Source organism: Zingiber officinale, chromosome 8A (genome assembly GCF_018446385.1).
Source record: "Zingiber officinale cultivar Zhangliang chromosome 8A, Zo_v1.1, whole genome shotgun sequence".
In the NCBI taxonomy this organism is placed as follows: Eukaryota; Viridiplantae; Streptophyta; class Magnoliopsida; order Zingiberales; family Zingiberaceae; genus Zingiber; species Zingiber officinale.
The window spans coordinates 135,707,213-135,730,077 of NC_056000.1; the positions used below are offsets into that span (position 1 = coordinate 135,707,213).

The 22,865-nt window shown below is 33.2% G+C and overlaps 1 protein-coding gene across 1 annotated transcript in view; it reads left to right on the top strand.

The window, feature by feature from the left end:
• The window catches only part of LOC122010368 (transmembrane protein 64-like), a 42,356-nt gene extending 21,879 nt beyond the window's left edge, over window positions 1-20,477 (top strand). The window contains exons 4-6 of the mRNA XM_042566876.1: window positions 7,562-7,654; window positions 8,029-8,059; window positions 20,058-20,477. Of these exons, the coding sequence (XP_042422810.1) occupies window positions 7,562-7,654; window positions 8,029-8,059; window positions 20,058-20,242 (309 nt within the window). The 3' untranslated portion in view covers window positions 20,243-20,477. The remainder of the gene's footprint in view (window positions 1-7,561; window positions 7,655-8,028; window positions 8,060-20,057) is intronic.
• Window positions 20,478-22,865: the final 2,388 nt, after the last annotated feature.

Below are 22,865 nucleotides of genomic sequence, written 5' to 3' on the forward strand. Positions count from 1 at the left end.
TAATTAGTTAAAAATCAACCTACCTTGTTCTCCCTTTTGAGCTTTGACTTTGTGCCCTTTGTGCTTACCCTTTTTGACAAATAAGAAAATCTCAATTTGTCATAGGGTGAGGATGATGTCCACATTTACAAAATAATCACTGAATGTGAAAGTGGAAGCATCAAGATGAATCCATAAAAGCATAATCTTATCAACAACTGTTGATGAGAGGTTACTGGAGACAAGTGGCGGGAAGAAGTAACAGTAAGGACTGGAGGCGCTAGACTCTTTTCCCTAGCAGTGACAACCTAAGTAATAAATTTATGGTTAGAGGGATTATTATATTAGTTAATCTAGTGCTAATATATGTTTTTTATTATCAGTTTAATTAATGAGTTTTAATTAAATTAATTGAAAGTTAATGTTTAATTAATCAGTTTGATAACGATCAATATTATTTTTATTATCAACTTAAAATTTGTCAATTTTAATTAAAAATACTAAAGTATTAATTAAAACTTTCATAATTAATAATTATTTTAAGGGTAAATTTGTATGCACTCCCTAATCATAAACTCATCTTAGCATTCAGTCCTCATCCATAAAAATCTTTGTTTCCACTCCCTAGTCAAATATATTTACTTAATTGTCCATGATACTTTTCAGTATAAAAAGTCTAAAAATCAGTATATTTCCTTTAAAATTTAGTACATTAAATTAGAATCTAGTATATTTTCTATCAAATTGAGTACGATTCTTTTTTCACCTCAATTGGATGGAAAATATACTAGATTTTCTTTAAATGATACTCAATTTGATGAAAAATATACTAGATTTTTTTTTCAAATAGTACAAAATTTAGCGGTCCTTGCCGAGACGTTACAGTCGGACCCTGCAACGCGTTCCTTCCGGGGAACAACCTAGCATTAGCACAATAGTTTAATGGATTCATTCATTGAATATTTGTCATAGTTTGACGTGGCTGGCAACCTAACGCATTTACAAAATAAGAAAATCTCAATTTGTCAAATATGAAAATCTCAATTTGTCATAGGGTGAGGATGATGTCCACATTTACAAAATAATCACTGAATGTGAAAGTGGAAGCATCAAGATGAATCCATAAAAGCATAATCTTATCAACAACTGTTGATGAGAGGTTACTGGAGACAAGTGGTGGGAAGAAGTAACAGTAATGACGGGAGGTGGTAGACTCTTTTCCCTAGCAGTGACAACCTAATTAATAAATTTATGGTTAGAGGGATTATTGTATTAGTTAATCTAGTACTAATATATGTTTTTTATTATCAGTTTAATTAATGAGTTTTAATTAAATTAATTGAAAGTTAATGTTTAATTAATCAGTTTGATAACGATCAATATTATTTTTATTATCAACTTAAAATTTGTCAATTTTAATTAAAAATACTAAAGTATTAATTAAAACTTTCATAATTAATAATTATTTTAAACAGGATAATCATAATAAATATTTAATTAATTAATGTTAAAGATTTAAGATATTTTAAAAAATATTTTTTATAAAATAATATTCATATTTTTAAATAATTATTTTAAAATAGGAACTTTTAGATATATATGTAAAAAATAATTTGAAAATTTCAATGAAAATTTTAAAGTTATTTTTAAACTCTCAAAATTAATTTCAAATGTTTTAAAATAATTTCAAGAATTATCTATTTTTTGAAATCAATTTTTTCATGAATTTATTTTATACCTTTCAATTATTTTTATAAATTAATTATATTTTAATAATTAAAATAATTAAATATTAAAACATCTATATAATTGATTCAAATACTTTTAAAAATTAATTTATATATGAATTAAAAAGATAATGAAATCGTATCGATCTGATACGATATAGTCTCAAACTCTCAAAATCGTATCGTTATATAACTTGTATGTCATAGTAAGATGAAGTCTTGAATTTGTCACAACAACTTATCATATCTTCAATTTTTAAAATTATTATAATGTCTAAATAAGTTGAAAAGTTAAATTAATATTATAATTTTTTTTCCTCGGTGTGATTAAAAGAATGTCATAAATGAATTCAAATTAATTAATATGAGATTTTAATTTCACCAATACAAAGAAATCTACTGACTAGCTTATGATAACCATTATTGAATATAAGTTTCTTCAATTATTGACATGCATCCCTTAGCTTAATGGATAGTTCAGTGCGATGATGAGTGATAGATAAGGAAACTTACACATTACATTAACGTGTTTTAAATCATGAAGAAATCCTATGGAAGGATGCATAAAGATAGTTTAATTGATTTGTCAATGTTAAAATTGATGTCTTATATTTGTGGTTTATGCTGTTTGTTTCTTTTTTTGGCTTTTCTAGAAAGCATGAATGGATGAATAACTTATAGTTTATAATCCTAGGTCTTGATGAGTATCAAAGGAGTTTTTAAGACGGGTCAAAATTAAATAATTAAGAGCAAGGTTTAAGATCTCGTACTGTACTGCTCGTGCCAGGCGACACAAATGAAATTTGTCATTCCGCTTGCCATCCAACATCAGTAGCATCAACACCGTGGGCTTTCGTGATCTTGCAATAACCTTTGCGGAGTCGCGGATGCATCACTATCCTGTTGCTCACATTTTTTTAAAAATTATTTTATTTTGTATTTTGTGTATTTTTATAAAATTTAGGTTAAAATTTCTATTTCAAAAAAATATTTTTATCTATTATATTTTATATTTAAAAATATCGAAACCATATCGGCACACTACAGTATCAAAATAGTCATAAATTGAAACTCCGATACTGATTAAAATTTAAACCATGTTTTAAGAGACTCATTTAAGGTGCTGACAGGAGACTCTTCTGAAAATGATATTAGAGGGCTTTCCCAAGGATATGTTATCAAAGAATTTTTTTCAAGCTAACCCCTTTGTTTTAATTAGAACTTCATGGTGAGTAGGTGAAATAGATACTTTAAAGGTGAGTTTGATTTACTTAAGAATGAGCATTCTAGTTTCATGAATTTATTTTGTGATAGATTAATACGTATTATTAAGCAATTTTTCTGGACATCGTGTGATGAGTTCCACTCTCATCATGTAATAATAATCCTTAATACTTTGCCAAACATCCATTAGTTGCTCTAACAAGTTGTTTATTGTTGGTAAATTGTACTTATTCAATTAAGGTCATGCCAATCAAAATCTTGTTAGCTAACCAATCTAAAACATTTTTGAGGTTTAATTGTCCATTAAAACTAAGGGTGTTATGCTTAGGTCTATATTAATAAAAAATTTTAGACAAGTTGTTCAAACTCTCTAAACACAAGATAATGTGATGGTAGGCAAGTACACATGTTATTCTTGAAATTGTGTATCAAGAATAATATTTGTTAAAATCATTGGTTTAGTCTGTTCTAGTTCTCATAAATTTTTTGAGCTCGTCTTTCATAGTTTGGTTAATGTTTCTTATTTGTTATCTATTTAGTGGAAGTTGAGGTGCTTCCTCTCTTTATGCCAGAATAAACGTATGACTAATGATATTGATATAGTAAAAAGCAATATGAGAAATTAAATACTAATATGAGAGACGGTGATGAAAATGAAACTAAGATGCAAGCAAATAATTATGCATTTGAATGATATATATATATAATCTTTTTGATGGATGAATATTAAATTAACAAGACGTATATGATAAGTGTTCAAAAATTTGTAAGACAAACTTAATTAAATATGAGCAATTTAATCAAGCCAACTTTGTAAACAAAATTAATTTTTGAAAAAAACAAGTTGCAGTTTACCAAGATTTTGCAAATTGAGTTCAATGTCAAAGTCGCCATCTAGTTCGAGCTAGATTGATGGATCAAAGAATAGATGTTCTTGTGTTCTCTGTCTTCCTCAAAATCCCAACTCCTCTTTCACAATTCTATTTGTAATGTGCCTTGGAGTGGATCCAATATATTCAAAGATGGTTGTACCCTTCTAATTATCTCATTTTTATTTTTTTTTCATTGATACTTTTTATGGATTTAATGTGGTAGCATGAATAACAATTTTTAAGCAATTTACCAAAACAAGCCCTTTCTAGTTTAAATTTACCAAAAAAGTAATTGTTTTGATCTAGTTTGAATTTACCAGAAAAACACTTTGTAATTGTTTTTATCAAAGCACGTCTCTCTTCCTAGAATACCCTTGATTATAGGCAATAGTTATGTAAAAAGATTGTGGTTGGATTTTTTTTTATCAAAATTAAATTTCTTGAAGCTTACAACTAGAAAATACCTTAAAATAGACACAAACTATTTAAATTTTGACAATTATTAAAATTTTGACATCATAATTAGAATTTATTAGGTTTCCTTGTATTTTAAAGAAAACTCATTTTGATGAAAAAATAAGTTGCAAAATAATTTGTAATCAACTCGCATTTACTTTTAGCAATCTTTAAGGTGCAACATAATTTGGTAATTAGTGTGTGCTTCCAATATATATATATATGACTATTATGAGATTTTAAACATCCTAAGTAGAGCACTAGTGATTTTGATGTACAAAGGATTTCACTTGAATGAAAATTTTGGCTGCTAGTTATTATATATATATATATATATATATATATATATAGTTTGACAATTACGAGCTTCTAAATAGCCTAAGTAAAACATTAATACCTTTTCATGCCTAATAGAGCTTATTTTGATCTGAAAATATGATCAATAGTTGTTTTTATACAACTTGAACTTTTTTTTTTGATTTTCTTGCATTTTCAAAGTGAAAGATTTTGACCATCATAAATCTCCAAATGCTTTAAGTGAAATAGTAATATTTTGTGTCTAAAAGAGTTTCTTTTGATTGAGAATTTTACCACAAGTTGTTTCATAAGATTGCTTAGAGCATCTGCATGGTTCTAAGTTATAACACCCACCATCTCATCAAAAAACGTGGGGTCCACATGCCACATACCTATTATATTAACACATTCATTCTCTCACATTCGTTTTAACATTAACACTCATTATTTGCGGGTTCAATTGCCCACTCTTTCGTCTTTATTTTTATTTTTATTTTACATTAAATAAATTAAATTTCAATTTTATTTACCCAATTTAAATAATTATTATTTAAAATAAATAATAATAATAATAATTTTAAATATATTTTTATGTAATTTTTTTCTTATTTTATGAGTGTCATTTATTTAAAATTAAAATATTATTATAATTTTTAAAAACTAACTGTTTTATTCAATTTTTAATTTTATTTTTTTAATAAATAAAATTTAAAAAAATTTAAAAAATACACTCACGTGGTGTGGGCCAGCCTTGGTTGGCCCACCCCATGTTATCTTGAACATGTTCAAGAGAAGGGGAGTTATAACACGTCTTCACCTTGGTTTTAACACCAAGGGGGTGTTATAACACCCCATTAATGCATCCAATGTGGATGCCCTTATGCCCTGAGTTTATAATTGAGAATCAACCAAGATTTTGACCATCATAAATCTCCAAATACTTTAAGTGGAATATTAATATTTTATGTGTCTAAAATAGTTTATTTTGATCGAGAATTTTACCACAAGTTGTTTCATAAGGTTGCTTATGCCGTAAGTTTATAATTGAGAATCTACCAAAACAAGCTTTTAAAAGTAAAGATTGACCATTATTAACCTGCAAATATTCTTATTGCAATATTAGTGTTTTTTTTATGTTAAAATAGTTTATTATAATAAAAAGTCAATCCACGAATTGGATTATAAAACAACTATGCTCTATCATTAAAGGTATTCTTGGAGGATTGATTTTTAGTAAAAAATAATTATAAATGTGTTTTTTGATAAATTTAAATTATAAACAATGTGTTTTTGAAAATTGCCCATAATATTTTGATATGCAACAAAATATTATTAGAATAGGTCTTCTTCTCAGTTCGATGTTGTGACTAGGCTACATGGAAGTGAGAGGATCAAGGGGTTGACTTTCGGGTCTTGAGCAGATGGTTCCATGTCGCGCACTGAAAGTAGGGGAGGCAGCATAAGGGATCATATGTGTGTTGATTACCTGTCGTCCTACGTCAACTGCTAATTTGACTCCCACAAAAGCAGTGAGGTATGGAGAAGGTGGTTCCGTGAGTGTCAACTGAAGGCTTCATCATGACAACATTGTTGATGTTGTGTGGGCAACCAGAGGTAGGTTGTGGTTTTGCTTGTCAAGGAAGGAGCTGATCAAGTAGTAGCGTGGTGGTGCCACTGTGCCAATGAAGATGTGCTCTGAGATCTGTTGAGGCTGATGCCAAAGTTGTTGGGAGTGCTGATCCGCAGTTGTTGGTCCGTGTTTGCTGATCATAGGAATAGATGATGCCCTTCTCTGGTGTTTCATATAAGGTTGCTGATGACCATTGATGGAGTCACACACAAGACACAAGTGAGGAAGCAAAATGGTGTGAAATTAGAGATCAGGACCAACGGCATTGCTATGTTCAGGAAGGCGCAGGAGGCTGATGGAAGCACTAAAACTGGCAGAAATAATGGTGTCAGGGTAGGGTCAGTGGTGATATCTGGAGTAGAATTTCTGGCATTGTTGGGAGTTGCAGCTTACTTCTGTCAGCCATGGCTATGAGAAATAGGGAAGCAAACGAGAAAGAAGATGGCAGTTGCAAGGAAATAGCTGACTTGGGCATGCTCTTCATCTCATTTGAGAAGGGTGTGGAATAAAGGTGGTTGTTCGAGAAGAAAGTTCTTCCGTTGGTCTAGAGGAATTTGCTAAGGGGTTGGTGGAGGTGGGGATGTGGAACTGGAACGTGAAGCCACAGAGATGGAAGATGGGTAGAATAGTTTGGCAACGCAAGGTGTGGGAGGTGAGACTTCAATAATGGATGAGCTGTGCCACAGTGTGGCACAAAAGAGGTGATAGATGGATGTATGTGTAAAGCTGAAGGAGACTAGGGTAAGATAAAGTATAAAATACCGAGTCATTGACTTTGATACCAAATTGCATCACCAAATTGAACCCTGAAATCATAGAAAATTAGGATTAAATTAATGACTAGCTGTCTCACATAAAGAAAAAGAAACACATGCATTAATCAAAACAAAGTTTAATTTTGATAACTGGAAAGATAAAAAGATACATTAAAGATAATAGCTTTTCTAGACTTGACCAATAACAAGTAGGAAAATTAGGAACTATATCAAAAAACAAATTAAGAAAATGCACCAATCTGATTCAATTCCTACAGAAGCTATTTGAAATTTCTAACTTAACATACCTAACCTTCTTTAATCACTAAATTAAATAACTATTCTCCTAAACAGAACAGGACACCCAGCTAAAATCAACTTTTAGAAAATCTGAAACTTCAAAAACTTAATTTCTTGTTTGCATCAGATGGTAACTTGAGTCAGTCCAGAGAATCTTGGACTCTCCTTTGAATATGCACTCAACAAGCAAGCTAATTGGTGGCCAGGAAACAACAAATTAGGATCAATCTTGTGTGATTATTTATATATTTTGATAGTATATTATTGTCTGCAAACCTGGAAATAAGTATCTAATTTTATGCTCTTTCTTTGATTTGACAGCCAATAACTTTTGCTCTGGTATATGTCGGAACAACCTTGAAAGATCTTTCTGATGTGACACATAGATGGAGTGAGGTTTCAACTACACGTTGGGTGGGTATTTAAGCCATAACTGGCATTTACACCATATGGCCTTGCACAAAAATTCTTACTCGTTAAAATACAACGGAACCATCTGAACTATTTATTTATTTTTTAATCTTGTCTTCTTCAGTTTATTGTGCTGGAGTTAATATTGTTGCAGTTTATTAGTTATACGTTTTTTTGTTAGATGCAACAACATTTCATGCAGTTGTGTTTCATCAAAAGCAAAAGCAAAAACACTATTGAACTATCTCTCATAGATTATATATATTATTTGGTATTGCTGAAAACTATTCTTTTGCATAAGTTTGAATTACAGACAAGCATTCTATACTGTTAGCATTTAATTCTAACAATCATTTCCTATTAAAAAATGGATGCAGGTACTTATTATTTGTGGATTTTTAGTTTCAGGTATGAAATCTCGTGCTTACTGGTTCATTCTCGCATAGATTTCTTTGTTAGTTCAACTTATCTTTGTTCCATAATACAAGTAGCATATCATAGGCTTCAGCATTCTTTGGGTATGTTTGGAATCTTAAAAAAAATAAAAATTGCAGTGCATGACTTTCATAGATTTATTTGGTAAATTTAGTGTTGTGCTTGGCTAAACACTAACCTTGGACTTTAGTATTGTGACTTTTGTTTATGGACCTAGGCAAGATTTTAAGCGATGTATTCCATTGCTATTTTTAAGTGAATAGAGTGGAATTTCGGTGAATTCCACACATTATTGGATATAGTGCAACTGCTTTGCGGTACACAGTTTCAAGAAGACCTGGCAACCCTAGTGGCTCTATTTGGACTACACATTTGTTCAGGAGAAATGCAATTCCATTCTAACAAGCTTTCTGTTTTCTGTTTTCTAGCAACCTTGTTTAAAATTGTTATTGTCATCACTGTAAAAAAGTTCATTAATGACAAAAATTGTCACTAGAAGTTTTGAAAACAAAAATTTTATTACTAAATTTGTTGAGTTAAGCAAGTATTAATAGTAGTATTAAATTGATCGACTACTAAATGTGTAATTAGTGATAATTTTTTTTATTATTAATTGACAATCTATTTTATAGTATCATTGCTAAATGATACAACAATGAAAACTTTTATGATAATTTTTATCACATAATTATTATTCATAGTTTATCATCAAAATTATTTTTAATGATGACAATTTAACATTAGTTGTAGCTAAAATTTTGCATCATCCTCATCAAATAGTGCATGTGATGTAGCATGAGGATGCTTTGTTCTACTTAATCTAGCATACAAAGAATAATCTCGCATAGAGATTCACAAAAAGGAAAATTTAATAAATCAATGAATTATAATATGATCGGATCCAAACTCTTCATATAAAAAGATACAATATCTAACTTATTCTGAAACGGTAGCAAACTTTTAAAATTTTAGACAACTTTATAAATTCATCAATTGTGTAAAAACTTAAATCCTTAAAAAATTTAAAATAAGTTTAAATTTCAGAAGTAGCAGAATAAACTTTAAATGAGATGCAAAATGAGAAAAATCATTCGTCTTGATAAAAAAACGGTCAAATGATCTTAACCATTGAAAAAAATATCCAAAAAAACCCCCGCCCCCCTCAATGGCTAGGAACCGCCGGTTCCAACGAGCAAAAAAAAAAAAAAAATGGGTGAATCAGCGGGCCAAACCGATAGGCTGAATCGGTAGTCCGCCGATTTTTGACCCTCCCGATTCGGCCCAGGTCCGGGCCCGGGGTTAGGTCTAGGTGGAATGATAAAATTGCTTCCTTGTGACCTTATGGTTACGAGTTCAAATCGCGGAAACAATCTCTTGCAATACAGGGTAAGATTGTGTATAATAGATTTAATGTGGTCTGAGGACCCCACATTGGCGGGAACTCGTGCACTAGGCTGCTCTTTATCATCAAAGGAAAGTCATTTAGCTAGTGAACAAGATTGGTGGTCTTATGGTTAGAAAATACCAAATCATTATGCAATATGTTTAGAGTTAACTCATTTCATTCAATTAAAATTTCTTTGATTTTAAATAATGTAGGAACTTTAGTCGTTGTCATCAAGGTAGGTGCCAATTTTGGACAATCTACTTCCTTTTATCTTGAAGGGATGCAATATTCTATGCTCGACAATAATAATTCTCTATATAATATTCTTACTCTGAAGGTTGTTTAAATTGTTATGGCTTTATAATAATCTCTTTATGATGAATCAGGAAAAATAATTTTAACTTCTAGGGTCAAGAAACTGAATAAACATAGTTCTTGGGCTTTCTCCACCTTCACAGTGAATGAGGTTGTATAAGCCTACTTTGGTATTCCATCACACTAAAGTATGTTGGAGTATAGACTTGAACACTACCAAAAGTTTATTTGGTATGATAGTGTTATTTTTGAATCAATACTAGTTTGACAGTTTTATCATAATCAAACTAGTTTGATAATTTAATTAACTAATGAAGAAATATTAGGGTTTGTTCATTCAATGAAAGTTGAAACTAGGAGCATCTATCTTAACACCACCGGAAAATGTCTAGGCATCTATTGATTATTATCCTGGAATAAGTGAGATAACTCTTCTTTTCTTCTTTTATATGAGTTGAATTCGTTATATAACCCCCTTAACTATCTAATTTATTTGGTAATAGTAGTAATATTTCCTCTTATCATATTGTTCTAAGTATATTAATAAATAATGATGAAATAAAAAGTCTTTTTTTATAAAAAATTATTCTATTTTTTTAAATTTTGTTTGGAAGGTAAATATATATAAAAAACCAAAGGATCACAAAACTATTGCATCTCTAGATGTCTACACTCTAAACATCAACACAAACAACCACAGTTCAAGACATCTATGAAGAGAAAACATATCCAGCAAGCAACTAACACCCGACTGGGAGCTCTATCACTTGATGTCTACAAAGCGTCAGACATGTGTCTGACCTTGTGAAACATCCTCGCAATACAAGGTATAATGTTCTCAAAACGATAACGGTTATGTGCATCCTCTACCAGATAAATCATCGAAGACACTACAAGATATCACACCTTGGTGCGTCTTCCTTTCCCTTTGTAGTAGCGCCGAAATACCTCACACAATCTGGTGATGCTAGTGATGTCAAAACTGATGTCCGACCATCTCTTAACCCTATAAAAAAGAGACTTAGTAATAACACATTCAAGAAGATGTGGACATTATACTCTTCAAACTGGCAGCATAGGGCACATGTGTTGTTCGGTTCATATGGCGTGTTGTCTGCTGTCCTTAGCTTACTGTGAGCAAGCAACCAAGCTGTGAATTGATGCTTTGGTAGTATACATTGCTTCCAAATCATTGAAAACCAGGAGACTTTGGGAATTCGTGGGCGGAATAACTCATAAGCCAAAGCTGTCCCATTTTACTCTGCTATGAACAATTAAATTAGCTTCATGTTTGCTGCACTTACTAAGGTATTCCGCTCCAAAAGAACATCATGAATCTACAATATACGTTTAATAAGCGGCAAATATGAAGGCTTACTCTTCTAATTCCAAATATTCACATGTCGGAGGTAAATGGTGATGAACCCATCACATCCAAATTGACTCCCTCTGGTTTTGAATGTTCCATAATATTCGGCATAAGAGAGCTGTGTTCCATACTTTCAAATCTCGTAACCTATAACCTCCTTCCTCTTTTGGTAGACATATAATTACCCAAGAAATTGGGGGATGTTTGGTAGACCATACAAAAGATCGAGAAAGATTATAAATCTTATCAATCACCCCACTAGGTATTAGAAGAATAGACAATCAAAAACATTCAACTCCTTGAATCATCGAACGTACCAATTCCAACCGGCCGACATGTGAAAGAGTGTGCTTCGGCCAAGAGATTACCTTCTTTGTAATTACCTCAAGAAGTGCCCCATAATTTGCAATTCGAAGTTTCTTCGTAGCTAATGGAATACCAAGATAACGGAAGGGTAAAGATCTTTGTTGAAAGCCAGTGATGTGGAGTAGTTGGTCACGTGTTTGTTCATCTAAGTCCAGCCACATATAAGTTGGATTTCAGCGGGTTCTCTCTAAGTCTTGCTTTGTCACCAAAATCCTTTACATAGTCCATGGTGAGGTTTATAGTAGGAACATCTGCGCTTGCAAACAATAATGTTGGCGCAGCGTGGACCGGCAAGAGGGGGTGAATTGTGCCTACAAAATAAAATTAACCCCTTTTCGTCCTTTGGACTTGATTAATATAACAAAGAATAACAATAATAAAACTGAACTAAACAACTTGAAAGAAAACAATAAGAAGACTAAGAATTAACTTGGTTACAACCTAGATGATTGTTAATCTAAGGCAGTGAAAGGCACTAGAAGATCTTCTTTGTAGGTGGAGAGGCCTCTTACAGACGTTGACAGTTCAAGAAATAAACTAGGAAAGAGTACAAGAGTTGTAGTTCAAGTTATGTTCTATTTCCAAACTCCAGGGGTCTTTTTATAGCCCCTAGAAAATTCTATTCGAGGCTGGAAGACGCCTCCAACGTGGCAAGTATTATTCGTGCGAAGATAAAATGTGATCTTCACTAACGGTCTTCCAAGCCATGGAAGGCGCCTTCCATATGGCAGATCAACTTCTTTACTGATCTCTTCGTGTGGGTGATGCTCCGGGTAACCAGAGTTGAGCTCACCCAAACCCAACTCCGACCTTCTCCTCGAGTAGCCTTCCTCCCCGGCTTCTTGTCCCTCGGACCACCACGTGCATTCTTCTCGTCCGCTGGTGTACTCTTCCGCAGCGCCTCATCCTTCGGATGCACCCAGCCCATCGATTCCCTTCCCGTGCCATCCTTCTCGTTGGCTGCGTTTTTTACTCGACTTCTTGTGTTCCTAAGCTCCTGCACACTTAGACACAAGAATCAAATATACAAGACCTACCTTAATTTTGTTGACCGCATCAAAACTACCACGGGGTACTTATAATCTCCCCCTTTTTGATGTGTATCAACCCAAGTTAAAGTTAGGGTTAAATAAGAAGTAATAGCTTGATTATGTAAAGAAGTTGCAATTCAATGAAGTAACTGAGTTAAGAATTTTGCAACGATAAGTACAAAAATTCCTAACTTCCCCCTAACTTTTTCATATTTCTCCCCCTTTGATCACATAAAAAAAAGTTTTGAAAAAATAAAGTAAATTGTTAGAAAAATTTGAAAAACTTTTATAGGGGTACATAACAACGATTACAAATTCACACGAAGAAATATTTTGTATTTGAAAAGAAATAAATTATTTCAGTACAGAAATTAATTTTTGAAAATAAATCTTTAAAAATAATTTTTCCAACTCTAAAAATTCTACTATTTTTCCTGGAGGTGTAAAACACATTGTTTAATGACAGAAAAATAAAATTTTTAAAATTCCTATTTTCTTAAATTTTTAAAATTAACAAGTATCTTTTTGAAAAATAATTTGTAATAATTCAGACATTATGCGAAAAAATTCAAAAGTATTTGTAGAGAATATCATATTTCATCAAAAAAAAAAAAAAGATTTTTAAAATTTAAGCCTGCAAAATAATTTTAAATTTCAAAGTATGATTTTTGTTAATATATAAAAAATAACTCAACAGACAAAAAAATTGAAAAAAAAATCCTTTTTGTAGATTAAATCTTCAGATTGTATAGGAAAAATTTTCAACTCAAAATACGAACAGAAAAATATTTTTCTAATTGAGACAATTTCTATCTTAATAATTAAAAAAATTAAAATTTAATTTAAAAAAGATTTTGAAACCTAATATAGGTTCCTACCTACTGGATTTATTTAAAATTTTGGAGGTACATAGTTTCTAGGGATTTTCCTAATTTATTTTTGGTGATTTCTTATGTACTAATTAAGCTACCATAATTTCTATATGTTGATTTTTGAAAGTCGTTTGAAGATGCATGGTCATTTTTTAATTTTTAGATTTATATTTTTAATTTTTCATTTTCTATTTTTAAATTATCATACATTGCTAATGCACATGAATTGGCTAAGGTCATTTTTATCTTAACATTTTCTTTTTCTAGTTGTACTATATTCTTTGAAAGTATTTTAATAAAATTGAAAGACTGCTTGGAAGATAGTGTGTGTACATCACTTACCTCATGTTGTGATGCTCTATCTTTATCGCAGCTTTCTTCTGAGGATCCTCCCCTTCATCGATGATCATTTCTGAGCTGCTTTTCTCTTCTCTTTGATGGTCTGCCAATAGGGCTAGTTTGGCGTATTCTTTAACTTCGGACTATGATGACGACGTTTCGTCCCACGTCGCCTTCAGGGTTTTGAGCTTTGATTTTATTGGTCTTTTGCCCTTGTTCTTCAATTTAGGGCAGTCGTCCTTGATGTGCCCTACTTCATTACAGTTGTAATACCAGACCTTCCTTTTGCTCTGAGATTGTTTCTTAGCTGTGTCTTAAATATATTAGATTTAATAAATTTATTGAATTTTCTTACCATTAGGGCCGCTTCGTCTTCATCGATTGATGCTTTGGAGTCTGGATCTTCCTTCTTGGCTTTCAAGGCAAGATTATTGTTTGACTTTTCGGTTTCTTTAGGATTTGCACATCGGGTTTCGTGAAGTTCAAAAGTAGAAAACAAATTCTCTAGTGTACTTACCTCGAAGTCCTTAGAGATGTAGTATGTATCTACTAAGGATGACCATTTTGGAGTCCTCGGGAAGGCATTGAGCGTGTATTGGATTGTATCCCGGTTCGTTATCGATTCTCAAAGATTGTTGAGCTGAGTGATGAGTTCTTTGATCCGTGCTTCGAGTTGCGCTACCTTTACTCTATTGTTCATTCGAAGGTTCGTTAGCTGAGTTCGGAGGATGTCCTGCCTTGCTAACTTTGCTTCCGAAGTACTTTCGTGGAGTTTGGCAGAGTCGTAGCTGTCGATTCGATTGACCTCTTGGGACAGAAGAACACTCAGCAGATGGAACTTTATTTTACCGTTCACCATGAAGTCAGCTTGTTCTTTTTTTGTCCATAAGTACTCTTCGTTTTCAACTTTATGTTGGTCCTTGGGGGCTACAAAACCATATTTTATAATTAAAAGAATTTCAAAATCCGTTTTAAAAAATACCTCCATCCGGTGTTTCTATTGTGCAAAGTTTTCGTCTAATTTTGGTGGGTGAATACTTGCACCGGCCATCGTCTCGTTACTTCAGTGGTGGTTAGTCCTTTTTGAAGCGTTCTGTCTTTGATACCACTTGTTGGTGCAGCGTGAACCAGCAAGAGGGGGCGAGGGTGAATTGCCTACAAAATAAAGTTAACCCCTTTTCGTCTTTTGGACTTGATTAGTAGTACAAAGAATAATAGTAATAAAACTGAATTAAACAACTTAAAAGAAAACAGTAAGAAGACTAAGAATTAACTTGGTTACAACCTAGATGGTTGTTAATCCAAGGCAGTGAAAGACACTAGAAGATCTCCTTCTTTGTAGGCGGCGAAGCCTCTTACAGATGTTGACAGCTCAAGAAATAGACTAGAAAAGAGTACAAGAGTTGTAGTTTAAGTTATGTTCTATTTCCTAGCTCCAGAAGTCTTTTTATAACTCTCGAAAAATTCTATCCGAGGCTGGAAGACGCCTTTAATAGGCTGGAAGGCGCCTCTAACGTGACAAGTTTTATCCATGCGAAGATAAAATTTTATCTAAGCTAACAGTCACTGGAAGATGCCTCCAATATCTTGGAAGGCGCCTTCACACTATTCATCGAAGGCACCTTCCAAGTCATGGAAGGCGCCTTCCATACGACAGATCAACTTCTTTGCGTGGGTTATGCTTCAGTTAACCGGAGTTGAGCTCACCTGAACCTAACTCCGATCTTCTCCTTGAGCAGCCTTCCTCTCCAGCTTCTCGTCACTCGGATGTTCGCCGGTGTGTTCTTCCGCAGGGCCTCGTCTTTCGGATGCACCGAGCCCGTTGATTCCCTTCTCGTGCCATCCATTGGCTGCGTCTTCCGCTTGACTTCTTGTGTTCCTAAGCTCCTGCACACTTAGATACAAGGATCAAATACACAAGACCTACCTTAACTTGGTTGACCACATCAAAACTATCACGGAGTACTTACAAATAATAGATTATCGGCTTAAGTTAAGTGAGTGAGTTCGACCACCACACACATAAGATGATAATTAAAAGCATCCATCCTTGAGACTTCATGAAGCGTGAGAATAGGGGTGCAAATGAGCAAGTCGCTCGTGAGCCACTCGCGAGCGGTTTGATCAAAATTTGACTCGAGCTCGAAGTTCACCGAGCTCGAGTTGGCTTGATTAGAAATCGAGTTGAGCTTGAGCCTAATTATTACTTGCTCGATAGCTCGTTGAGCCAATCGAGTCAGTAATAACATATAATATATAATATATAAATTTATTTATTAAAAAATAGAAAAAAATAAAAAAATTTGAGAGCTCGAGCTCATAATTAAATATTGAGCTCAACTCTACAAGCTCGAGCTCGAGTCGAGCCAATATAAATCGAGTCGAGTTGAGCTCGAGCCTAGGCTGGCTTGGGCTCGAGTCGGCTCGTTTACAGTTCTATGTGAGAATACCTCCAAACATAGTCCAAACAACAAGGGTGAGAGTGGATCACCTTGTCTCAAACCTCTTTTCCCACAAAAGAAACCATTTCACCTTCCATTGAGACTAATCGAATAGGAAACCATGGTCATGCATTCATGTATCCATCTACAAAATTGTTGGGGAAACTCATAACCAACAAGTGCAGACAAAAGAAATCGTCAATCAACCGTATCAAAAGCTTTCCTCAAATCAACTTTAATCATGTACCTTGGAGAGATTCTTTTATGAGCATACTTCCTCAATAGTTCTTGAGCTAAGTGAATATTCTCTCTAATGGACTCGAAAGACACTTGCGTCTGCTCCAACAAACTATCTATCACATTTGCCAGCCGTGTAGCCAACACTTTGGAAATGACTTTATAGAAGACCGTACAACATGAAATGAGCCTATAATGTGAAACACGCGAAGAGTGATTAGATTTTGGAATAAGAGCAATCGAGGTATGCTTCCATTGCTTGAGAAGTCTTCCATGATGAAAAAACTCCTTTACTGCCGCTATAAAGTCATCCCCAATCTTATCCTAGGCCGCTGTGTAGAACTTTGCATTGAAACCATCCGGTCTGGGAGCTATATCAGCTCCAATATCAAAGAGGGCCCCCTTTATCTCTTCCAAAGTTATTGGGGCAACTAGATCCGCTGATTGAGCTTGAGATAGGTGGCTTCCAGGAATATTACTGCTGTCCAAAGGAGTGTTCAGCCTGGTTTTATCCAATAAGTCTTGAAAATACCGCACAAACTCTTCGGCGATTTCATCTAAACTAGTTGTTTGCTCCCCGGATTGCTTGGTGAGTGTGATGCTTGCATTTCTTTTGTTGTTGCGCTTCACCAAGTTATGAAAAAACTTTGTACATCTATCACTATTGTTGAGGTAGGTACTCTTTGCTCGTTGTTGGTAGAAAAGTTTTTCTGCCTACGCTAGCAATGTTGCTCTCTTTCTCATCATCCCATAGTCACTTTGAGGTTTGGCCCTGACAAGAAGGCTTCATTGGGCATCCTCTAGAACTGATTTTGCCCTTAAAGCTTTCTCTGAGACATGTTGAAAGTGGAGTTTATCAAGTTCCCTCAACTTGCCTTTTAGCTTGGCAATCCATAGTTGCATAATTCTCTTATAGTCAATCCATACCCACAATAATATTAAATTCAGACATCTTTAACAACTAGGATCAGAGTCTTTCATACCAGCAAAACCCTATGGTGATTTAGCGAAAGTCACTATCTTAGCTTAACAATCAATAGTTGCATAATTCTCTTCTAGCCAATCCACGTCCACAATAATATTAAATTCAGACATTTTAGCAACTACGATCCGATGCAAGTACATAACTACAAGTCTAAACAACAATCCTTAACTTCCCATTACAAGAACATAGCACTTAACCTGATAGTACTTCACCTGATAGTGTCACTATTGCTAATCAACAAGATTGGAGAGTTGGACGCTTCTCAATCTTGTATACAAACTTAGGAGAAATAAATGAATACAAACTACCAGTGAGTATTAACATATCACCAAGAACACTATATAAACAAAAAATTTTAAGCCAACAAATAAAAAGGATTCCTAAATCCTCAGATATACCTTGATTTGCACGGAACATACAAAGAAACAACAAAATAGAAACCCAAAAATGAGACCCACCAACATAAATCACAAACTTGACTCTAATACCAACTAAAATTGTCACACACCGAGGAATAATTTTAACTTAACAGGAGATACCTCAGTTGGTAAGAGTGTGATAATAGGAAACCAAGGGTCATATTAATGATAACCAAGAAGGTCAACCAACTAAGCATATTTATCATTTTTTATATAAAATCCAATAATACCGAAATTTATGAACAAATAAAAAATATTACGACAACATAAAACCAAAATACTAGCTGAAACTAGCTATCAAAATGTCACCTTTGGTTACAAAACTGGAGGAATAATGGAGGCAGAGGCCCAGAAATAATAGAAAGTGAACTCAAGTTTGCCAAATGGATAAATAAGAAATATGTGCATAATTCAAGTAATAAAAGCATATATATATATATATATATATATATATATATATATATATATATATATATATAAAGGAACATGATATCAAATGATACATTTATAGCACTCTATGTGTATCTACAAATACGATATAAAAAGAAAAAGAAAAAAAAAGACAGCCCGGTGCATGAAGCTCCGGTTATGCGGAGTCCCGAGGAATGATCCATTGTACGCAGCCTTACCCTATTTTTTTTGCAAGAGGCTGTTTCCAATTCTAAATAAGTCACTAACTCAAAATATTCTAAATAAATACCTAATATTAGTAACACAAATTCTAGAAAATAATTAGAATTCAAGGTCGATGGATCCAACCTTGATAACATCCCTAATTACAAAATTAGGCACTTGCTGCAATTGAATAAACACTTATTCCTCTTCTTAAACTAAATACCTAACATTCAATTGAAATATAATAGAATAATATGTATACCTTGCAATTTTTTCCTTGGTTGTGGAACAAGATAGGCATTTTGTTGATATGCAACACTATAGTCGGCCTGGCCAAAAATAACCTACTAGTGGTCTCCCTTGACTTGGTCAAAGAGCAGTCAGATGAGGGATGCAGACGTTGGAACAACAGGAGGAGAGAAAGAGAGGGCGAAGAGGGGAATGAGGAAAAAGAGGGAGCGACAATAGCCACTTCTCTTGCTCCAAGCTGTGGCAATGGTGCAACAAGAAAGAGAGACAACAAGAGCGAGAGAGAAGGATTGGTGGTGGTCCTCTCCCTTGTCTCAACAACGTAATGGCAGCCGCGTGAGGGAATGATAAAGAATGAAAAATCAAAATATGGAGAGGGAGAGACAAAAGGAGACCGAGGAAGTGGCTGATAGGAGATTGCCTTAATGGTAAATGCCAACGGCAGAGGTGTGTGGAGATAGAGCGACAACACAGAGAATGAGAGGAAGAGAGGACAATGATTGCTTTAAGAAGACGAGACAAAAAAGAAAAGAGGAGAGAGAAGGCACATGACGTGTGCAACTTATGTGAGTGGGAGAGAAAAAAATGGAGAATATAATCTTGTACTCCTTAAAAATTCTTTAATATGTTCTAACCAGATTATCTGGTTCAACTTATTTCATTTTATAAAATTAAATAAATAAATAAAATAATTTAAGACACTAAAATTTTAAATCAATTAAAAACATAAGCCTTAGATACATTTAACATATTTTATCTTTACATCAATCAGGTGCTTCTTAAGCTTGATCTACATTGAGGCAGATATGCCACATGTCTGTACACTCTTGATCACCTCCCAACAATCAACATGAATGACTTGTAAACTTGTAAGAAAATCATTAAATATAAACATTGTGTTTGTCAAAGATTAAAACTGTAAGTTATCCTAATTATAAGCAAGGAACTGATTTGCTAACTTTCTAATGTGATAAACTTTAAAAGGGGCAAGGTTCTACCTGCAAAATTATCAAATTTTGAATCAAACATGACGAGGAAGAACATAGATTTGAGAAATTTAATATTTGAAAGTTTGATTTGAAATTGTTTAAATTTATTTGAAGAAACATTTAAAGTTAATTTAGATTTGACTTGGATTGATTTAGAGAAATTTTCATGACTGAAAGTTACTGAATGACTTGAGAATCTAATTTCAAGTTGCCTGGATTTGATTTGGTGAAAATTAGAATTAACTTGAATTTGTTTGGTCCAGTATAGAAACTAAGTTGGCTGACCGGGCCGGACTGTATCAGGCATGTTTACATTTTTATATGAAGGTATAACAGTTGGCTTTTAAATCTATGCAGCTATTTTGTTGGTGTGCGTTACAAGAGTAGCAAAAGCATCATTAGACAAAGCTCTGGCCGAGAACACGGAAGTGGAGAACCTCCTAGTGACAACTTCTTTACCAGTTGTGTCTGCTGCATCCTCTGACCTTCGTCAACCTCTTGTGATCCAGATTGACCCTTCAAGCGACAAGCACGAAAATTAAACTTTTTTTTGCCTTTTCCCTGTAAATCCTTTCACCTACCAATTTCTTCATCGACCAGCTTGTGGAACAATCTGCCTCATAACAGAAACAACACCTTGGAGAAGCCAGCTTTTGCCTTCTTGCTCAGAAAGCAAAATTGTAGCCGAACATCGATTATGTATTGTAACTACTCATCCTGACTTCTGTACACCTTTTTTTTTTTTTTGTCTTTAAACATTTAAAAAGCCATTTTCTATATGGGTTTTTTTTTTCTTTCTTTATATCTTATCCTTTCAACATCTTACCATCGATCATGCCAAAAGTATACTAATCTTTAAGTAGTTTACTGAATGTGATGCTGAATAGACCACGGTTACGGTTTATTTAGAACGGAAACCACGTGAGCATCTTGAGCATTTTTAAGGCTGTATTTACGAATATGGTAAACACAAATAAAAAAGTAGAAAAGTTTATTTGAATGTAAAAAGGCTGGTTAATCATTTTGATGGTTGAAGGAGTTTAGTTAGATTAATCATTTTCAGATGACGGCAGACTGGCTCAGGTTCGTTTGGGTCAGATTAAATAGACCGTTTGAAAATTCCTATGTATTAAATAAACTGTTCACTTGGTTTGAATTGGATAAGATACAGATTCTAATTACAGTCAATTATGGGTTATGTGATGGGCATTCTTTGAATTCTTTGTTGTTAGGGAATTGGAAGACTTTCTGGACGATACACCATCTTGGATTTGGTCGAACAAAAGTATTTCATTTAGATTTTCAATAAGAAAAATTGAGTCCATCAAACAAAAGGTGGTCTTATGGTGTTATCAAGTGATGGATTGGTAGACATGGCTAGAGGGGGATAGGCGTAAATTTAAGAATAATAATTTCGACTATTCCTGTGAGCGAGGGCAAGGATAAGATAAAAAAGTTACCTTAAAAAAAATCTTAGATTTGTTACTATTAGACTAAACAATGCAATCTTGATAAACTTAAATGCAAAACATCAATGCTAACAAATAAAATCAATGGGGTGTGGATAACTTTATACCTCATGAATTTTAGTATACAAGTTTTGTTTTTCAAGGTACCCTTGCGTTGCTATATATATATATATATATATATATATATATATATATATATATATATATATATATATATATATATATATATATATAAACTAACATTAGAACAATATCAAGGAAATTCAAACAGTTAACTTTTGTTTTGTTTTAGATCAATCCGAATTCTCTTTAGTTGAATAAAACTTGGATAAGAAAAGACCTTATCTACTATTGGTAGTTGTTAGTTGACTAAAAACCTTTAGGCTAAAATCTATCTTAGTCGACTCAACTTTGTTGGTGCAATCATAAACTAAGCATGTGGTTTGAATTTGATTTTGATGTTTAAAAAAGCATTTAAGTTACAGAAATAATTATTTATCTCTCATGTATCAAGTATAAAGGTGCAGTAAAGCTTGACATGTGTTGCAAGTTTTATAATGAAAGTTCTAGTAGGTATACTTAGCATATAGAAGTCTAAGTAAGCCGAGAATCAATTGAAGTCGTAGTAAATCAGACAAACTAGATATTAGGTAAAAGAAGATGAATTCTTAGTCATAGAGCCTCTTGGCATGTAAGTATTGTGTAAAAGATATAGATGGTCGTGGGATCGATCGTATGAGGCCGTTGGATGGTGGATTCCACGTTTTGCTATAATTGTGTAAAAGACTTTGAGTGTGTATTTACACTAGGAAATAAATGAGATTAGACTTAGGAACCAACTGAACCTTAGAAACAGCTAACTTAAAAGGTTTTATCAACTAAAACAGACTTTTAATCAACTAGTATATGAATCATCTAGACAATGGACTCATGGTTGAACAAAAACTTATGTAATATTTTTATTTGGTTGTCAATTAATTGATTGAGACCTAAGATCAGTTGACTAAAACTTAGATAAGGAAGACTTATCTATTAATGGCTAGTCATTAGTTGACTAAAAAAATTTTTAATAGACTCAAATCTATTTATCAATTCAACTTTGTTGGTACAATCATGACCTATTCTTATGGGCTGCATATGATTTTAATGTTTAGGCAATTTTTAAGTTAGAGAAATAATTATTAATTTCACAAGTGTTAGGTGCAGAAAAGCTTAACATATGTTTCAGAAGTAACATTTGAAGTCCAAGTAGGATTACACGGATTGGATACTTGACATATAGAAAGCCTAAGTAGATCAAAAACTAGATATATAGCACGATAAAGTTCCAACAGGTTAGAAATATTGGTGTAATCAATCTCTAGTTAAGGTTGATTAGGTTGATAAAGCTTGATTGACCAAGCTCGAGTTGACTCAAGTTGAATTTGATATTTGATCAATATGTTAGTTGGATTGAGTGAGACATTAAGTTAAAGTTGATCGGATACTTGATGTTGGAGAAGTCCAAGTTCGCTAATTGTTGAATAGACACTTGGCGGTCAGAAGTCTAATAAGGAGTTAATAAGAGAAAAGTCTAAGTAGGTCATGGTTGATCAGACACTTTATGGTTGGAAGCAAGGGATAAAGTCCAAATGGATTATAGAGGACCATACACTTAAGCATAAGAAGTAAAATCCAATTGTGTAGCATCTGAAAC